The sequence below is a fragment of the Carettochelys insculpta genome, chromosome 1, assembly GCF_033958435.1.
Source record: "Carettochelys insculpta isolate YL-2023 chromosome 1, ASM3395843v1, whole genome shotgun sequence".
Taxonomy (NCBI): domain Eukaryota; kingdom Metazoa; phylum Chordata; order Testudines; family Carettochelyidae; genus Carettochelys; species Carettochelys insculpta.
In genome coordinates this window covers 183025812-183045348 of record NC_134137.1, presented here as the reverse complement: position 1 = coordinate 183045348, position 19537 = coordinate 183025812, and the positions used below count along the sequence as shown (strand labels likewise).

General features: G+C 38.5%; 1 protein-coding gene across 2 annotated transcripts in view; it reads right to left on the bottom strand.

Annotated features, from left to right (window-relative positions):
* Positions 1-1682: 1682 nt before the first annotated feature.
* Positions 1683-19537, bottom strand: part of LTN1 (listerin E3 ubiquitin protein ligase 1) — a 50724-nt gene continuing 32869 nt past the window's right edge. The window contains exons 17-30 of one of the 2 annotated variants that reach the window (XM_074997270.1): positions 18918-19077; positions 18592-18696; positions 18154-18296; positions 13507-13642; positions 12163-12307; positions 10609-10822; positions 10043-10280; positions 8324-8398; positions 7607-7793; positions 5772-5943; positions 4561-4781; positions 3541-3735; positions 2792-2959; positions 1683-1960 (exon numbers count right to left, since the gene is read on the bottom strand). In XM_074997270.1, the coding sequence (XP_074853371.1) occupies positions 1898-1960; positions 2792-2959; positions 3541-3735; positions 4561-4781; positions 5772-5943; positions 7607-7793; positions 8324-8398; positions 10043-10280; positions 10609-10822; positions 12163-12307; positions 13507-13642; positions 18154-18296; positions 18592-18696; positions 18918-19077 (2222 nt within the window). In that variant the 3' untranslated portion in view covers positions 1683-1897. The remainder of the gene's footprint in view (positions 1961-2791; positions 2960-3540; positions 3736-4560; positions 4782-5771; positions 5944-7606; positions 7794-8323; positions 8399-10042; positions 10281-10608; positions 10823-12162; positions 12308-13506; positions 13643-18153; positions 18297-18591; positions 18697-18917; positions 19078-19537) is intronic. The other variant, XM_074997281.1, reaches the window with a different exon arrangement.

Here is a 19537-nt window from a genome sequence, read left to right as displayed (position 1 = left end):
ATTCCTCAAAGTTATAATATTGCCCTTACTGATCACGTTCCCTTCTATAGCTTGCGGTTAGACTGTTTATTTCAGATATGTACAAAAAGCTCCCAGAAGGCAAAACAACTTCAATAAGAGCCTGTAAATTTATGTACAGTAGGCTAATTAGCTGACAAGCTGTAGATATAAACATTCAATTTTGTCTCTTTGCTACAAAGCCATCCGTGGGGTATAATTACGGGTAAGAAAGAAAGGAAGACGAGTAGCATGAGACCAAGTCCTCTCCCAACGGTAATCATCAAAATGGCAGATTATTTCTGGCTCACTGCATATAACATCTTGTCAAAGGAGGCCCCTTAATCATGTCTATTCAAGGTTTTAATTGACCATGTGGCTAACCAGCAGATACCCTGAGTGAAAGGAGAGGCGCTCTGTGCCCATGGAGATCCTGTAGAACGTGCCTTAATTCCATCACCAAGAGGTTTAGCTGATGTCTTACACCCTTCTGCACTGAGTAACTTGCCCGTTCTGGCTCTCCCTGAGAGAGTCCAGAATAGCTGGAACATCCAGTCCCTGGAAGGTTTGTTGTTTTCTTGACATCATTACCTCCTGCATGAATGGGGAAGTAGGCCCTGAGCATTGAAATCTTTTTGCAGGAGAGGAGTCTTGCAATGACCATGAAGGGTAGTCCAAGCATGATTAATGTTTCCTTTGCAATAGCCATTCTGGCAGCTATGAGCTGTCTGGGTCTGAATAAAGACTATGACCTTGGTGAAGGATATCCAGTCTCACTGATAAATGCAGTGGGGTGTTCTTATGCCAACTCCACCAACCCTGAAACCCATGGTCTCCTTGGCCAGTGTGGAGCCAAAACTAGCGCCATTGCATTTGTTGCTTTCACTTTTGAATCACCTTTGCAAGTAAGTGGAGTGGTGGAATGCATAAAGCAGGTTCTGTAGCTGTCTGATAAAGAGAGTATCCATCCCAGCAACTTGGCATGTGCTTCCTTCAACAACTTTCTGCTTTTACAACTGGGAAACAGGTCAACTGTTAGGACATTGCAATTCTGCTACTTCATGGAAAAACTCTTTCAGATGTTCCTTGGGATCACCCACCAACTGAGGGAGTCCAGTGCCTGCTTCCATTCTGAGCAGACTGAACCACCACTGAACTGCTACCATGGGGGCACAAAATTGGGCAGCAAGCCAAAGTGGGTGTAGGCAGCAGCAGCAGCTGCTGTGTTACTGTCCTCTGAAACTACAGGCAAGGAGGATTATCCCATATGTACCAACGAGGTTATACTATTAACGTTCAGTTTACAAATACTTTACGATTACCTTATATTTCAGATCAAGCTTTAACATTAAATTACCACTGACTTTCTTATCACATGCTTTCAAGTTAACTTTAATGCAACAGTACCTACAGCTAATAATTCACATGAGGAGCATTTATAAATGGAATTTTAATGGTTCCAGAAATTCAGATCTCCATGCCACCTACCTAAATTCACTTCTAAATGAGAGGCACCATCCTTCTTAATTACAAAACATGTTGCATTGTACCTACGTAGGTTAAGTTGAGTGAGCTGTAGTTGAACCCTACTTTGGTGAAAACATGACTACTGAAATAATCTCTGAACTTTTAAAATACTTTAATATTTTAAAAATATACAAATTAACACAAACCATTTTTATATATTTTCTTTTATTTCAAATAAATGTTTCAGAACTCTTTACAAAAGCACAGTCCAGAAAATCAGTATAGATCATTCCTGTAGTCTAACAATTAGTTAATTCTGATATTTCCAAAAAGTAAGTTGGCTTCCTTCAAAGTACAATTCTTGACAAGACCAGTGTCTCCACTTAATTTACTACTTTGTTCATTTTTTGAACAGGGAGGAGATAGTTGTATTTCAAAAAAAGGTCTCCCGACAAAGTGGACAGGTGGATTTGTTGCTAGATGTGAACCATTTGTACTAAAAGAGAGAAAAAGAAACGTAAAATGTGAACAGAATGAATTTTAGAAGTATTTTACACTCGAACACTTTCATTTTGTTTGACAGGTGTAAAGTTTTATCAACTCTAGTGACTTACAACTTACTAGTGAAGAGCCTCTGTCGACAGCATACGGACAAAACCCAGCACTATCCCCAACAGGGTTCTGCCTCTGCTATGAGGCACAGCGCCTTCATTGACAGATTTCTGTCAACAAAACAGCTGTGTAAATGCCCCCACAGACCTTGCTCGACAGAGCATCCACAACAATGGGCAGCCCTACCTTCTGTGATTCCTGCTGCTTGTTTTTTTGAGAGAGCAGACAGGCAGTCCCGCTGCTTTGTTGACAGAGCAGTGCGCTCTCCGAATTTACTTTTGTGTGAGGCTGCACTCTTTCAACAAAAGTTTTGTTGGGAAATCTCTTCTGACAGTGACTTCTGTTGACAAAGCGCTGCAGTGTAACTGTAGCCTTTATGTTCTAGTAAAAGTTATTTGCCTAATAAACACTGCATAAGCAACTTCTGCCAGCAGAAGCAACGTATATAAACATTAGTTTCTGAAATATACTATCAAGGATTCTCTTTGTTGTCTCATTTTAAGATGTAGGATCCACAAGTGAGAATCCCCTTGGGATTTTTATTCAGAAAAGCAGTAATTTTATTTTGTGTGGCAATACGGACATCAATCTTATCTGACATACTCACAATTACCATTTTGTCAGCTCTAATATAATTTACATACTGCCATTTGAACCAAATATTAAATTAAGGCAACATATAATCATGTATACAAGGCCAATTCTGGGCACTTACCAAACAGGCTGAATGAAATTTTTTCTTGCACGTTCTGCAGGCTTTTTTGGGAAGAGAATAATTTGAGCCATGAATGACTGAAAAACAGATCATGCAATCTTCAATGCCTTCAAAGCGCTTATCCACGTTATTCTTCCACAATGCCAAGCCTTCCATAATACTTCCATTCTAATAGAGGGAAAGAGTCATGACAGCAATCAGTGGTAAGTTAACATTTTAGAATATCTTATTTCTATTCTAGTAGCCCCCAGAAGACCCAAGCAGGACTGGAGAGCCAATGTATTAGGTGTTGTATAAATATATAGTGGGGGCTTGGACCCTATCCTCAAAAATTAATTTAAGATGACATCCTATTTATGAAAAGTATGGTAAAGGGATGAAACATTTACAATTTTTATGTATATAATCAAGTAAAGCCATGCATTTCAACTACAATGAATAGTATCCAGATACACATTCCTCTCTACAGAGCTCATAGTGTACAGTGTCAATTTAAGAACATTTATAAAGCTATTTGCATTAGCCCTTTTGTTAGTTTCTTACAAGTGTAGAGCAACAGTTGTAATTAACAATCAACTAAATCAATTTCAGAGGGCATCATATTAGAGGAAGTTTAGAGATTCCAACAGTTCATCATCCACAGATGCAGAGCCTGCTGTTAAAGTTTTAGTCAATACTATATTGCTAAGATTGTGCTATTATTTTTGTGTCACAAGATGTCAAACGAAGAGCTTTGCCTAAAACTTCACCTGGTGAGTGAGGTATGTGCTTAACTGTAGCATCCAATTGCGCCACTGCTGAACAGCCACACCGACTCTCTTCCCACTCTCAACTGTTATTGATCCCAGTGGATAATTTGGCGGAAGATGTATTATCAGTTCAATAAATATATCATCAACTGAATAGGTAGCAATAACTTCCCGAGTAGCAGATCGAGCTTTTACCTGGAGAAAAACAAACAAACATTCAAAAGACTGGCAAGAACCCATTTTACGTTTAACATATACTTTGTCAAGTCCTTTTATATTACATCACACACCCATCATTTACTGCATATACTTGGACCAGGAAAACAAGGGACCAATAAATCTTCTCATTAAAGAAATATGTCAGTCTTTGTCATGCAAAACAGAACAGAATGGGTACTAGCCAATTGGATTAAAAGATAGTTGACACTCACTGATAAACAAAAAATTACATTAACTAGAAGGTATCACGCTGACAATGGTCTTACAGAAAACAGCACTTACACTGTACGAATAATCTCCCTCACTGAAGTGCATGCAGCAAAATTTTCCAAACTACTCCAAATATAGGAGATCAGCAATTATATAATGAACAAATATCATTCTCTTAGACCAATAACAAATTCAATTATGCTATCAATCATTTATGATAATAGACACAAAGCTGTTCTAGTAATTGTCAGAGGATCAGTCAGGTTCTGCAAAAGCATCTCTGCTTTGACCAATACAGCATTATGATGAAGATCTAGGGAAAAATCTTGGCTCTACTTAAGTTTATGGCAAAATTGTTGACCTCTAGAGGTCCAGGAGTTCAATCCAATCACAACTGCAAGAAACCACTATCCTGTGATAATTCTTTTCAATTGTTACTGTCTCAATGATCTTTATCTAGATGACACTTAAAAGCACCTTTCTGGATTTAATGCACAGTTAACTTTAGAAACATTGGAGAGTTTATAATACAGTATTTCAGTTATTACAAAACGGTTCACAACTTTTTGAGAAGATAAATGCCTTACTAACCATCATGCCATTAAATAACTGTGTGCTAGTCTGCACAGAAGTTATTTCTTGTAAAGAAAGTACACTGCTGACATATTTGGTTGTAAATTTATCCACAACATTGAAGACACGTTTCTCACAGCTATTCCACCAAAGCCTAACCATGGCTGGCAAGTCCTTCAATGTCATATGATACACTGAGCAAGCCAAATGTGGAATTTGAGATGACAGTACTGCTGTATCTGGGGGAAAAAAATAAAAATTTTTATAGCTATATCTACCTACTCATCTAGATAACAAAGCATTGTTTCTGCCCCATGCCCACAGGAGCATTATTTTATTTTAATAATTTAATTCTATCACAGAACCCATTGCTGGTGATAGAAAGCATGCCAACAGTTCCTAACCCTCTTGTTCATTCATGATACTCTACTTGTAAACATTCAGGTTGAACAGAGTCAGAAAAATTTCAATGGAACCATGTTCCCTTGGAGAAAGCAGCTGTGTCTAAAAGGAAATGCTGTGCCAAGTTGCGTTCAATTTGCTGAAATTTTACCCAAAAAAGGGAAAATTGTTCCAACAATGTTCAAGTGTTCCATTTGACTGTTTTTACAATGAAATGTTTCATTTTCTTTCTAAGCAGTTTTTCATTTTGTTTTGGTTATGTTATAAATATAGTAATATGAAAAAGATGAAATCAAAAGAAACATTTTAATTTTGAAACTATTTCCGTACTTGTGTTACCAATATCACTAGATTATTGGAAAAATAATTTTCAAGTTTAATTTGCTTTTTCCACTTCTCTGGTAGTGGAAGTGAAAACTCACTAATCTACTTAACTTTTATCTTTAGAAAATTTAACCTTCTGTTAAGTATTTTGAAGAAAGTTTTATTAGCTTTATATAAACAATCTAAAATGTGGCTTAAACTAACTAAAAATGTCCATTAAGAAATGAAGCAAGAAATCTGCATACAGATTTACCTTACTGTAGACTTAAATATTTCCCCTTTCTTGCACCAGCTAAACCCTGAATACGTGCAGACACAGGGCACTATTATTTGCAGAGACATGCTGGTATTACCTATTCACCACAGCCTTTTCTGTGATGAAACTAAAGAAGGGAAACTGCTCTCTAAGATGTATTCAATTTCTTTCACTAAGAAGCACATTTTAACTTTATTAAGGCTGAAGTTACTCTGTGTGAACAAATCTCAAATATATTTATACTAACCTCTGACACTTAAACAGAGCTCTTCAGTAAAGAAAGTTTTTGTGTCCTTATCTGCGACTTCAGTAGCTGGCCCTGAAACAACTGGGTTTTCTGGCATAAGCCTGAACAGGTGATAAAGCAGTTTATTCAGATTCTTTGTCCTTCGAAGGTACTGTGAATATAAAGCCCGCAGCTGTTGGGGGGGGAAATAAAGTATTCATGAATCCTAATAAGCAGCAGCTTGTTGCAAGGATATAAACAGATATATGTAACACAGGAAGGATGATCCAGTAACTAAGACATTTGCCTTGGTCTTGGGAGACTGGTTCAATTCTTTGCTCCACTGCAGAATTCTTGTATGACTTTAGGCCAGCAGCTTAGCCTGTCTGTACCTCAGTTTCCTGTCTATGAAATGGCAATGTTTCCCTACCTAAACAGGGGTAGTGGGAGGGTAAATACATTAAAGATGGTGAGGTGCTCATATACGGATGGTGATGAGGACTATATAAATACCTAGGATACACAGATATCTACATGGGGACACTAGCGTAATGATACATATCTGGAAAAGAATTCTGGCACCAAGGTCTAGTACTTTCTTTTAAATGAACTGATGGAGCCTCCTGACTCAAGCTATTGAACCAGACTAGATCAAGAACTGAAAAACATACTGTAAAGAACAATCTTGTGCTTGAATAGGTGAGATGAGCTAAAACGATTGAAAAAAATCTAAATTTAGAATGTTATTTTAGCATTGCTTCCAATGACCTGTTAGCACAGACTTTATTTCCATTTCATTTATGCCTACAAAATGAGAGAGGAATCCAAATGGCTCACTACGGTATAGATTTTATGTAATGTCATCCTTTAATGGGGGGGGAGGGCGACTCCTCCTAACTGCACCAAGCGCCAGGGAAGCGGCAGCCGCGAGCACCCCCCACCCACCCATCCCCGGGGGCTTAAATATGAGACTATTCATCCCTTTTAAAAACTAAGTCAGGATGCCTTTTTGGCATCCAAAGCATGGGACCATCCCCGCCCAATATGCATTGGATGGTCACCGTAACTTTTAACAATAAAGGTAACATTTTTGGACAACTCTTTAAATGCTATTTACTTTATAACACAATACTAAATTTAGACTTAGGAGTCACTGATGTATACAGTAGACTGATTGTAAGAAAAGCAATGTATGCAATACACCTTACACTATGAACCATCACGCTGCCTTGAAAACACTGCTCCATCTCCCTCAGATATAGATTTGCATAAAGAAAGTCTGATAGCTACTAAGGTTAACTACAGCTGTATATTTAATTAAATGCACCAAATATTTCATGTTTACACATTACAGTTCAAATTCAAATTAGGTATCTCTTGCAGCAAGGTTGTTCTCCTTAAACAATCTACGGGTTCTACTTTGATGTGGAAGATGATTTCTAATGCCAATGAGTTTGTTTTAAAAAGGGCTTACATAGTATATATATTTTAAAACATTCTTACAGCATTATATTTACTATTCAGTTCCCTAGTAACAGCTTTCTGCACTACTGGGTCAAACACACAAGCTCTGTGGATAGCTTAATTGCAGAGCTAATAGTGCTGTATAAGAAATGCTCAGCATTAGGGATAGGCAAGATGGGTTACAAGTTCTGTCAGTGAATTAATGATCAGGGTTGATGGGTTCTAAAAAGAATGCCATTAATTCTGCATCAGCTGAAGACCTGAAGCCCCTGTATACTTAAAAGGAGGAAAAATACAAAGAGGAAACTTCAGGATGAGACATAAATGGATCTTGGCCAGATGGGAGTGTAAAAGAAAAACCCTTGGGAGGGAAAAAATCATTACATACATACTTGAGAAGAAGCTGCCTGGAAGAAAGTTAATATTAATTTCCATGTGAGAAGATATCCTAAAATGAAGCAGAACTCTTCACTCAGTGGTTGAACAACTGCAAACTCTCCAACTGGGATGCATTCTAGGATGTTTTCTAGAAAGAGTTCTTGTGTGGCAAGGACAGACATAAGAGCTGCAGGTGGTGACCTATAGAATGGCAATAAGACATATTTGGCATGTTCATGAGACATGCAAAATAAAGTTTTCTTATAACCCAAAATGGCTTTATTTTTTACAGTGTACTCAGCTGCCTCTCAGTACCAAACATGTCTATATCTCAAAAGATGCTCTCATCTTACAATGAAATTCTCTTCTCAATTCTGAACAGCACTATTACATTTTACTTCTTTCCCCTTAAATTGATAAACCTCTATTAACTTCTTGCAGAAAGTGCTGAATACAGAAATTAAATGCTAACAGGGGGATCTGAAAGGAGGATCTGGGCCTTTATTTGAGTTGCTTTAACTTATTTTTGGACAGAATGGAGAGTGTGATAATGCTGGATGAACACAATAAAAAGGACAATCGTTTCTTACCACCCAGGAAGGTGTTAACTAAGTGCTTTTGAAGTTTGATTTTTGCAGTGTTCTATATGAAATAAACCCCATGACATGCAACACCGCTTCCCCCTGAAAGATACAAAACTGAAGACAAAGTAAGTAAAAAACAAAACATACAAAGCTGATTCCTCTTCTTCATCACCATAGGATTTGAGATCTTCATTATCAAATTTAGGTAATTCACGCATTAATCTGTAGAGTTGAGAGAAAGGTGGAAAGTACCAGTTTTCAGTTTTACTACCTGCACCGTTATCACTTACACCAAGAAAAAGCATTAAATTGCTGGCAATGTATTTATTAAAAACAGTGGGGTGTCTATAAGACACGCATCCACATATTGAAAACTGGTTGTTTAAATTATAGGTGCCGGAAGGCATATAATCTTGCTCAACTTTTCCCTTTTATTATCTTTAATTTAAAACAAGTGTGGACAATAAGCCAGGGGGGTCGGGGATGGGACACAGACTCCAAGAATTTGCAAAGTAGTCAAGAGCTGCACTCTTCCATGGTATTAGTGGAGGAGGTACAGGGTTTGGGATCAAGGCTGGGTACAGAAGGAACTGGGGTGCTGGTGGGAGCGTGGGGTCTGGAAGGGAATTTGGGTGAAGGAAGCAGTTGAGAGCTGGGGCAGGAGTCTGGGCTGTGATGTAGAGCAAGAGGGGGTTGTGACCTGGGGCGAGGGATTGGGGTGCAGGATGGTGGGCAGAGGGATGAGAGGAAGAAGGGTATGGGGTGTCAGTGACAGGCTGTCGACAGGAGACTTATCTGGGTAGCTCCCAGCCAGCACCCCTCTGAGACAGACACTCTGCCTGCCGCAGACCCAAACCACTCAAAACTGCTGCCTTCTTCATGTAGTTCTCTGCTCCAGATGCTGGGGGAGGAGGAGGCTTCTGGGCTGCCCCTACACCCTACCAAAAAATCTCTCAGTTGCTATTGGCCAGAAACTGTAAACTGGCCAATGGGAGTTGAGATATTTGGCAAAGGCGCAAGAAGCAGCATGCAAAGCCTCTGCCTACCCCCCAGCACGTGCAGCAAAGAGCTACATGGAGAAGGAAACCACTTAAAGCAGCAGCAGTCTGCTCTGTGCCTGAGGCAGCTCACGGGCCAGACCCAGCAGCTTAGCAGGATGGATATGGCCCACGGGCCATATCTTGCCCACCACTGCTTAGGAGAACTCAGAAGTCCTAACATCTCTGCTTCTGATCAAGCCTATCATCTTTTAAAGACCTTTGAGGCTACTCTAAATGAGAGGTACAAGTTGCTGTGGCGCCTACGTTTCAGGTCATATGTACCACATTTCAATTTCGGGCACATGAGCTGTCCAAAGAACAGAACAATTTTGAGAATAAGAAAGAATTATTCCCCATTTTTCTCATGTACAAATGTCTGAAGATTTTGTTTCAAACACGTTAGTAAAAATTAACTTTAGGTAGAGATCAAACTAGGAAAATTTCAGTCCACTAGACAAAAGTTTTGGACAGCTATGCATGTCTCAAAACGCAGGGCTAGACTGAAAGCGCTTCCGCAACCCTGGATCGTCGTAATGTTGGTACTATACTTAAACCAAATATACAATTCTTTCAGAAAATAAAATTATGTTTTCATGTTCCTTGCTAAAGTTTTCCCTTTATGTTACTACATTAGTGTTAAATTAAAACATTTATAAAATTAGTCAGTATTTACACAGCATATATATCAAAGATCACTATATGTACATAGATTACCAGTTAGTGTTTTTTCTAAATGGAAAATTATATCACTAGTCTCCTCACACCTCAAAAAGCAAAACCTCAGAGTTTAATACAGAGAGGGAAAGATCACTGGTTGATTCCTTACTTATACAGCATGCGGTAGATGGTGATTTGTACAGGTCTAGCACGGAAGAGCAGCAATGGAGATAATGTGTTTAACAAGGTCTGCAGGTTATCTGGGAGATTTGTTTTCTGGCCAGCAACAAACTTCGCTGGCAGTTTGTGGTTCAACAACTGGTCCTTTGAAATGTATGTTAGAACTTCACCTAAGGACTGCAGTACAGAGTTCTGAAAGGATTTTTCAGATGCATCTTTGCTTTCCCCTGTTCATAATGAAAGAGAACAGAAAATTACTTTTGAAGATCAGTTTATTAGTTATAAGTAACTTCAGTCACACACAACTAAGAAATACTACTTCCTCTTATCTAAACAATCCAATACTAAATATTCTTAAAAATCTAAGTGCAATTATATATCCCTTAAATATTTTTCACAGATTGTTGCTTGTCTATTATATGCTAGTAAAATACTAAAATATAAGCGGAGCACCCCATTAAGTCAAACTTTAGGCCTGTTCGCTGTTCGACTTGAAAATATCTCAAGTCAAGTACTTTTTGCAACTATTGTAAATGTCATTTGCCATATACTTGCCTGTGACTTTTACCAATAAAGTTAACAGCAAGTTGTGAATGCCTTCAGAAAAGAATTCCTTCCATTCAGTGATCAAATTCACAGGAAGATTTGTGATAGCCTCAGGAGTTACTGTCTGGAAGTAAGCACTAAGGGCAGAAGCCAAGTCACAGCTGACACAGGCAAAAATTTGTACAAGTGGAACATGATAAAGAGAAGGGCTTTCACTTGTTGTCTGGAAAAAAATGACAGTAATTTCTTAGTCATCACTCTCCAAGAGACAGTTGTTTACTGCTACAGTTACACAGCTACATATCACTTCAGAATTTTATTTCATTGAGTGCTTTGAGATGTTTGTAGGAAAACCAAGTTTTAGTTACCTCTACAAAATATGCTATGAGAATTAGTAAAAATTGGCTCAACCCACTTCAGAGCTCCTCGTATTTGACCTCACAAGGTTATTTTAAAACTTCTGTTGTACCCCATGAAAGCAAATAAAATACAACAACTTTCCCCACCTCATATTAAGGTTTAGAATAATAGATTGTTTCCATTCTTAAAGAACCCTATATACAGTGATAGGAAGAAACTGCCACCAAGTGGATTTAAACAGAAGTGTATGTATCTGCAACACTAAACCTTACACTGCCAAGTAGGCCAAAACAATAGCTTAAAAAGCACCTTTCTTCCCGCCCAAATATAAAAATGTCATAACTGTCATTCATTACAGAATTTTCACACTGTGGAAAACTTACAGTCAACAAGAATTACTAAAAATAGAGAGAGAGCCGTGCTAGTCTATATACTAGACCAGAACAGACTCAACATTTAACGCATAGAGAACCAAAAATAGTAATAGTGATTTGTCAACCTTGATTTATTTTTGGTTCTCTATGCGTTAAATATTGAGTCTGTTCTGGTAGGGCTATGGTCTGAAGAAGTGGGTCTGTCCCACGAAGCTCACCTAATAAATTACTTTGTTAGTCTTTGAAGTGCTACTTTACTGCTTTTTAGTAATTCTTAAAACAAAAATGGTGCTTGCTCCCTTGGACAAAAATAAATCTCCTCCCCCAAACTGGATTCTTGCTTTTATTTTGTCAAGATCCACAAAAAGTCTTATGCCTCACTACTGAAAATCTTTTAAAAATGACAGGTCTATATAACAAGTCTGCAAATGTACCTGCTCCTATATTTTGGGCTGATAGCTTTAATATCCTTCCATTTTATAATGTTACTGGTGAAAAAAGATGAATATTTTTCTAGCCAAGGTAGATGATTTAATCATCATCATCATCAACAACCATGGGCTCAGCGCCCAGTGGTGTCTGACTCCTCTGTTACTATTTCCTTCCATAGATGGTGCAAACCCTGTACTTATATTATGTAAAGCTCTCCCACACTCTTGAAACAAAAACTGCTATAAGAACATATAGAAAGGTATTAAGGCTTAAAATGTTTATTGGCTTCCTTATTTAAAATACAGAAAAAAAATTGAGCTGAGTGTCAAATTAATAGTGTAAAATGTCTGTTCTCAGAGTCCTATTTTAGGATGCAATATTCTGTTCAACATTTTACCTCTAACCAAGCCAGCATGGAGCACATTATGAAGTCCCACTCATTGTCCACAAGTGGAGATGTGGGATATTTTAGCAATAGAGGTAAGTAACGGATCATCTCAATATTGAAACCAAGCAACTGAGGTGTTGCTTCTTTCAGATTGCTGCAACAGAAATACATACAGAGGTTATAATCATCTTCATTAATGCAGAGAAAGAAAATATTACTGTTCTAGCCTCAATGTCTTCTCTGAGACCAAATTCATATTCTAAACTGGAACCTGCTCAAGTGCTGAAAATACCCTTGCTGCTTCTGATGCTAGACTCTTATATAAACTACTAAGTCTATGTAATAGGATCAAGATAAATCAACATGTAAACCATCAAAAACTTCTGTGATTCTAGAGAGGTCATCAATGGCACATTATACTTACCTATTTGCTTAAACAATAACCTAATGTAAATCACTTACAGAGAGGTAGTCATGTTAGTCTGTACTCCAACTAAACAAAACAGCAGAAATGTAGCACTTTAAAGACTAACAAAGTGATTTATTTGGTGATGAGCTTGAAGTGGGTATGTCCCACGAAAGCTCATCACCAGATAAATCTCTTTGTTAAAGTTCTACATTTCTAATGTAAATAAGTTAGTTTAGTAACTGGAACTACAGTTTGCATTATATTCCAGGGCATAATTCAACACAGTGCACAAGATTTGATGATTTCCTGTATCCAATATGAAGGAATCACAGAGTTTAGTTTCAAGTGTGAGCATGGGTACAAATATATGGGTGTACAAATCCTATATTTTAAAGCACAAAGTGGTAATACCAACACCTACAATGATGGCCTATTTTAAATTCATAATGCAGGCACAATGCAATTCTCTTGCCAGTTTGTTCTCATTTCATGATACCATTACACAGATCTCTTCTGTAAACCCAAGACAGATGAACGTCAGGCAAATTAAAGTATTTCTTCTCTGAGTGTTAAGTCTTTCATCAGATTTTCAGGCCCAGATTTATAAATAAAGGTGTCTGAAATTCACCTCCCAAGTATTTATTTAGTTATCTAAGCTAGTGGTCTGATCTCCAGAATTCTTGGTATTGAGAAGCTCCCAAAAGAAGCTAACAGAACCTGATGGATGCTCAACAACTTTGAAAATCCCGCTATGTATTTTGGTTCTTCACCGAGGAAAATTCTGAAAGGATGCATGTCCCTAACTTCGGGCATCCAAGTACTCCTACTGAACTGGAAATTCAATAGACAGATTGTTCATTTTTAAATTCTTTGTCCTTCTAAATAGGCTGTTTAAAAATACAGAGTCAGATCTGGCTATGTTAAGTTACAGCTAGGTTACCCACCAGCTGAAAAGGAAGCTGTCCTCGCTATCATTTCTCCATGACATGATGATTTTCAGTATTCCAGGCAGTAGCTCTCGACAATCAATGCTTCCATTACGTAAGCAGGAGTTCAAAATGGCAAGATATCCAAAAGCTCCTACAGTACAGTCAAATACCATGTAAAAATAGCACATAGAACCAATACATTGAATGCTCTTGAATATATTCATGTGTTCTATTATCAAAACCACACCAGCACAAGAAAGGAAAAATGTATATCAATTATACTTTTTGTCTGTATCTTACATTACAAAAATAAAAACACTTATTTTGGACACTGTGTAGATCTCTCTTATTCTTTCAGTAATTAATCCACTGTTACTACAACCAAATGCTGTAAGTTTTTACATAGTTATTAGTAAAAATCATTTAAAAGCACAAACTTGTGTTGCAACAGCACTTTATGCTTTACAGCACAGATTTAAAAAACAAAGGTCAAGAGGTTAAACTATACATTTAGGCCACATCTATACAAGTGGCTTTTCCTGGCAAAATTGGGCTTTTGCCAGAAAAAAATGTGGAGTGTCTACACTGCAAATGACCTTTGTTGACAGTTTGTTGACAAAACCCAGCACATCCACTGGCAATGTTATACCTCTCCTCGTTGAGGTATAACGCCTCTCTCGATAGTGTTCTGCTGGTAAGAGCTGCGTAGATGCCCCGGGGCCCTTTTGTCAACAGACAGGGCTTCTGGTTCACCGGGCAGCTTTGTTTGCAGAGCTTCTGGTCTGCCATTCTGTTAAGAGAGGGCTGGGCAATCTGACTGCTCTCTGTCGACAGAGCAGATTGCTCTTTCGATCTACCTTTGTGTGTAGACGCAATCTGTCGACAGAAGTTTTGCAGGGGAAACCCCTTCTGACAGCAACTTCTGTCGACAGAGGCTTCTTGCATAGACATGGCCTCAATGACGTAATTAGGAAAAGAAAATATTACACGTGTAACATGCCGAGTTAATAAAACAAAAAGCAGTCAAGTAGCACTTTAAAGATTAGCAAAACGGTTTATTAGGTGAGCTTTCGTGGGACAGACCCACTTCTTCAGACCATAGCCAGACCAGAACAGACTCAATATTTAAGACACAGAGAACCAAAAACAGTAAGCAAGGAGGACAAATCAGAAAAAGATAATCAAGGTGAGCAAATCAGAGAGTGGAGGGGTGGGGGGGCAGATCAAGAATTAGATCGAGCCAAGTATGCAGACGAGCCCCTATAGTGGCTCAGAAAGTTCCCATCACGATTTAAACCATGTGTTAACGTGCCGAATTTGAATATAAATGTCAGCTCGTCCACTTCTCTTTCTAAAACGGAGCGATAATTTCTCTTCAGTAACACACATACCTTGAGGTCATTGACACAATGCCCCACTCCATTAAAATGTTGACTAACTGGTTTGTGGATCTGGAGTGTTTTGATGTCTGTTTTGTGCCCGTTGACCCTTTGTCTAAGGGAGTTAGAAGTCTGTCCAATATACAAAGCATCTGGGCATTGTTGGCACATGATGGCATATATGATGTTAGCAGAGGAGCATGAGAAAGTGCCCGTGATTCTGTGAGTAACCTGGTTAGGTCCAGTGATGGTATTTCCAGAGAAGATATGTGGACAAAGCTGGCAGCGGGCTTTGTTGCAGGGAAAGGTTCCAGGACTGGTGTTCCTGGGGTATAGACTGTGGCTGTTAGTAAGGATCCTCATGAGGTTGGGAGGTTGTCTGTAGGAGAGAACAGGCATGTCACCCAGGGCCTTCTGGAGTGTGGCATCCTGATTAAGAATAGGTTGTAGGTCTTTAATAATTGGTTGCAGTGGTCTGAGTTGGGGGCTGTAGGTGATGACCAGTGGTGTTCTGTTCTTGGCTTTTTTGGGCCGATCTTGGAGTAGCTGGTCTCTGGGTATGCGTCTGGCCCTGTCGAGTTGTTTTTTTACTTCTCCTGGTGGGTAATTCAGGTTTATGAATGTTTGGTAAAGTTCTTTTAGTTTTTGGTTTCTGTCAGTAGGATCAGAGCAAATGCGATTGTACCTAAGAGCTTGACTGTAAACATTTGCTCTGATCCTACTGACAGAGACCAAAAACTAAAAGAACTTTACCAAACATTCATAAACCTGAATTACTCACCAGGAGAAGTAAAAAAACAACTCGACAGGGCCAGACGCATACCCAGAGACCAGCTACTCCAAGATCGGCCCAAAAAAGCCAAGAACAGAACACCACTGGTCATCACCTACAGCCCCCAACTCAGACCACTGCAACCAATTATTAAAGACCTACAACCTATTCTTAATCAGGATGCCACACTCCAGAAGGCCCTGGGTGACATGCCTGTTCTCTCCTACAGACAACCTCCCAACCTCATGAGGATCCTTACTAACAGCCACAGTCTATACCCCAGGAACACCAGTCCTGGAACCTTTCCCTGCAACAAAGCCCGCTGCCAGCTTTGTCCACATATCTTCTCTGGAAATACCATCACTGGACCTAACCAGGTTACTCACAGAATCACGGGCACTTTCTCATGCTCCTCTGCTAACATCATATATGCCATCATGTGCCAACAATGCCCAGATGCTTTGTATATTGGACAGACTTCTAACTCCCTTAGACAAAGGGTCAACGGGCACAAAACAGACATCAAAACACTCCAGATCCACAAACCAGTTAGTCAACATTTTAATGGAGTGGGGCATTGTGTCAATGACCTCAAGGTATGTGTGTTACTGAAGAGAAATTATCGCTCCGTTTTAGAAAGAGAAGTGGACGAGCTGACATTTATATTCAAATTCGGCACGTTAACACATGGTTTAAATCGTGATGGGAACTTTCTGAGCCACTATAGGGGCTCGTCTGCATACTTGGCTCGATCTAATTCTTGATCTGCCCCCCCCACCCCTCCACTCTCTGATTTGCTCACCTTGATTATCTTTTTCTGATTTGTCCTCCTTGCTTACTGTTTTTGGTTCTCTGTGTCTTAAATATTGAGTCTGTTCTGGTCTGGCTATGGTCTGAAGAAGTGGGTCTGTCCCACGAAAGCTCACCTAATAAACCGTTTTGCTAGTCTTTAAAGTGCTACTTGTCTGCTTTTTGTTTTGATAGTGTATAGACTATCACGGCTTACTCTCTGTTACTATGCCGAGTTAATATAGCTCAGGAAAATATGACACGTTGACAGTGAACCCTTACTATTACATTCACTTATTTTTCCATTTCAGAAGAAAGAAGAAATGCATATCAATATCTTCTGGAGAAAAGGTGCGTTTTTTGCAAGCACCACATCAGTGACGTCAGCATTTCATTAACTGCACTCTTTATATGTACATGTCAAGGAGCATACACAAGAGTTGGTACTGCACTTACAAAGAACTTTACCAGCTCTTTTAAAAGTGAGCAGAGTACAGACTCAATGGAGAAGCCACTCTCTGACTAATGTTCACAAAATTGGGCACACATTCTTTGGCCAGGACACTTTGATGAAATAGGTGGTGAAAGCAGTTCCTCAGTCACCAAAGAACATGCCAAACACATGGGCCTCAGCTACATCAATCTTTTGAAAGAAGTTCTTCTGTAAGATCTCTTCCGAAAAAACTTCTTTCAAAAGAGTGTGTCCACACACACAAAAAAAAGCACACTGAAAGACTGACATGCTCTTTAGACAGACAGCAGCCACACAGCCCCCACTCTTTTGAAAGCATGTGCCAGTGACTGAAAAATCTGGTCCCATGAGGACTGCTCTTTTGAAAGAAGAGCCTCTGGACTGTCTACACATGCTTTTCTCTGAAAGAATCTTTAGGAAAAAGGCACTCTTCCTCATCTGGAGAGGAAGAGGGCTGCCAGAAAAAGTGCTGCATTCTTCTAATTTCAGATCAAAAGAGCACATTTTACGTGTGGCCACTCTGCATGTTCTTTCGGAAAAGGATCTGCTTTTCCAAAAGAACTTGCCAATGCAGACGCGGCCATGGGTATCTCCTATGGAGCCAGGGAATAATCTGAGGAGCCACTCCTCTGTTTAGAAAGTCTGAGATTTTCAGATTTGGCAAGAGATACATTCCTCAGTGAGGGGAGAGTGACGTGACAAGTATTGTGCTTTTTACCTAGCTTTCTGAATATGTGTGTGGCCAAAAATGTAAGAAAACTGGGAAGAAAGGGAAGGAAGAGTGTTTTGTTTTTATCTTAACAACGCTGTACTCTTCTTTGGGCAGAAACACAACTATGAAAAGTTTACGCAAAAAAGGAAAATTTTTCAGAGAGTTATAAAACTTTTCAGAAAGTTACAATTTTCAAAAGTCACCAGGGTACTTAACAGCCTAGGTCACATTATGTCCCACTGAACAGTGCTATGTCTAAATACATGAAAACTGGGGTCTGGGTCATTTGCTTTCCATTGTGGATGAGCCATATGGGTAATAGTTATACACATGAGAAAAGTCCTTATTAATTTTGTAGGACTGCTGGTTCAACATGAAATCAATTGAAGATAATGCATTTTCATTCCATTAACAACAATACTGTAAACAGTTGCCTTATCAAATAGTTTATGAGCCATTACTACAAATAAACTAATTAAAAAACCACTCTATCTTAAATAAATAAACTGGCTGAAGAGTGTATAGTTATATTACTAACCATCAGTACTGAAAAGCTCTGTTTGCATGCATGCCATAAGTTTAGCAGTACATTGGATAACTAATTCTTCCTTCTCTTCTTCAGGTAAAAATGGAGACAGGCTCTGAACCGTATGCAAGTTGCCCTCCGTTAATGGGAAAAACCTGTTTGTGCAAACAAGATGCCAAAAATGAAACTGGGAAACAAAAATCAGTTTTATTATACGAAAATATAAATTGGTTCCTGGGCATCATGGATCAAAGGATTATTTTCATATTCTGCTATTTTCAAGCTATTTATATACATAGTACATGGCACTTCTTTTACACTGAATATATAAATGATAACTTGTATCTATTCTGTATATTTTATTTATCAGAACCAGTAGCAACACAGTATCATCAGCAACAACATTCACTCACAATTACAAGCAATTAGGAAGTGCAGAATTAGAAGTACCTGTCTGTCATCTTATAAAGTTGTTTTATTTTACTGGACACCATATTCTTTGTATGGATCAATCTAACCAGGGCTAAGGCCCAAAGTCTTCCATACTCTTTTGATCTACAGAAGAAGGAGAAAAAGACAAATGGATATTTACATGTAGATTTTACATACACACAAATGTGCGAACATATCAAGGAAAAGACATTAATGAAAGAAATCGAAATGAAATCACATCACCAAAAGTGATAGCATTTAATAATCTCTATAGTTCAAATGAAAAAGGCAGAACAAGTCAAGAATGCTGTATTTCATTAAGTATCTTCTAAATCAGGACCCACCTGTTGAATAATATTTGTAAAAGGTTGGCTGTATTACCAAATGTACTTAAGTCTTCGTATGTAATACTGAGTACTTGGAGCATGTTGAGAAATTCCAAGAGGAGACATGGAGGATCATAAAGTTCTTCAATCCACTGCAATGAGTACAACAGTTCTGCAACTAACCAAACCAACAAAATTGACTGTTTTCATATCTGCATGGTGTATGTGGGGAACCTCTCTTTACATTTTCAGGTATCTTGATAACTCATCATAAAAAAAAAAACAAAAAACATACATGCACACATAACTTCAGGGGCTGAGAAGAATGATCTGGACTCTTGGCACCAACCCTAATGTATTTTTAGGTTAACAAATGGTTAAGTCAAGTCATTTTAAATGTTTAGATACTATTAGTTTTTTTAAAGTATGGCAAGGACTCTAGTTAGTGGCTCATCTACTACCCCTTCATATTTTTTTTACTCTTCTTGGCCCTAATTTTCGTGACTGAAGTTGTTAAACTAGGCTGTCAAGACTGAATTACAGATCGTAAACCCAGTCTGAATTTAGAAGACAGTTTTAAAATATTACCGTGTGTTTGTTTCTTCCTCATCCTCTTATAAAGGAGTGTGCTAAGAAAT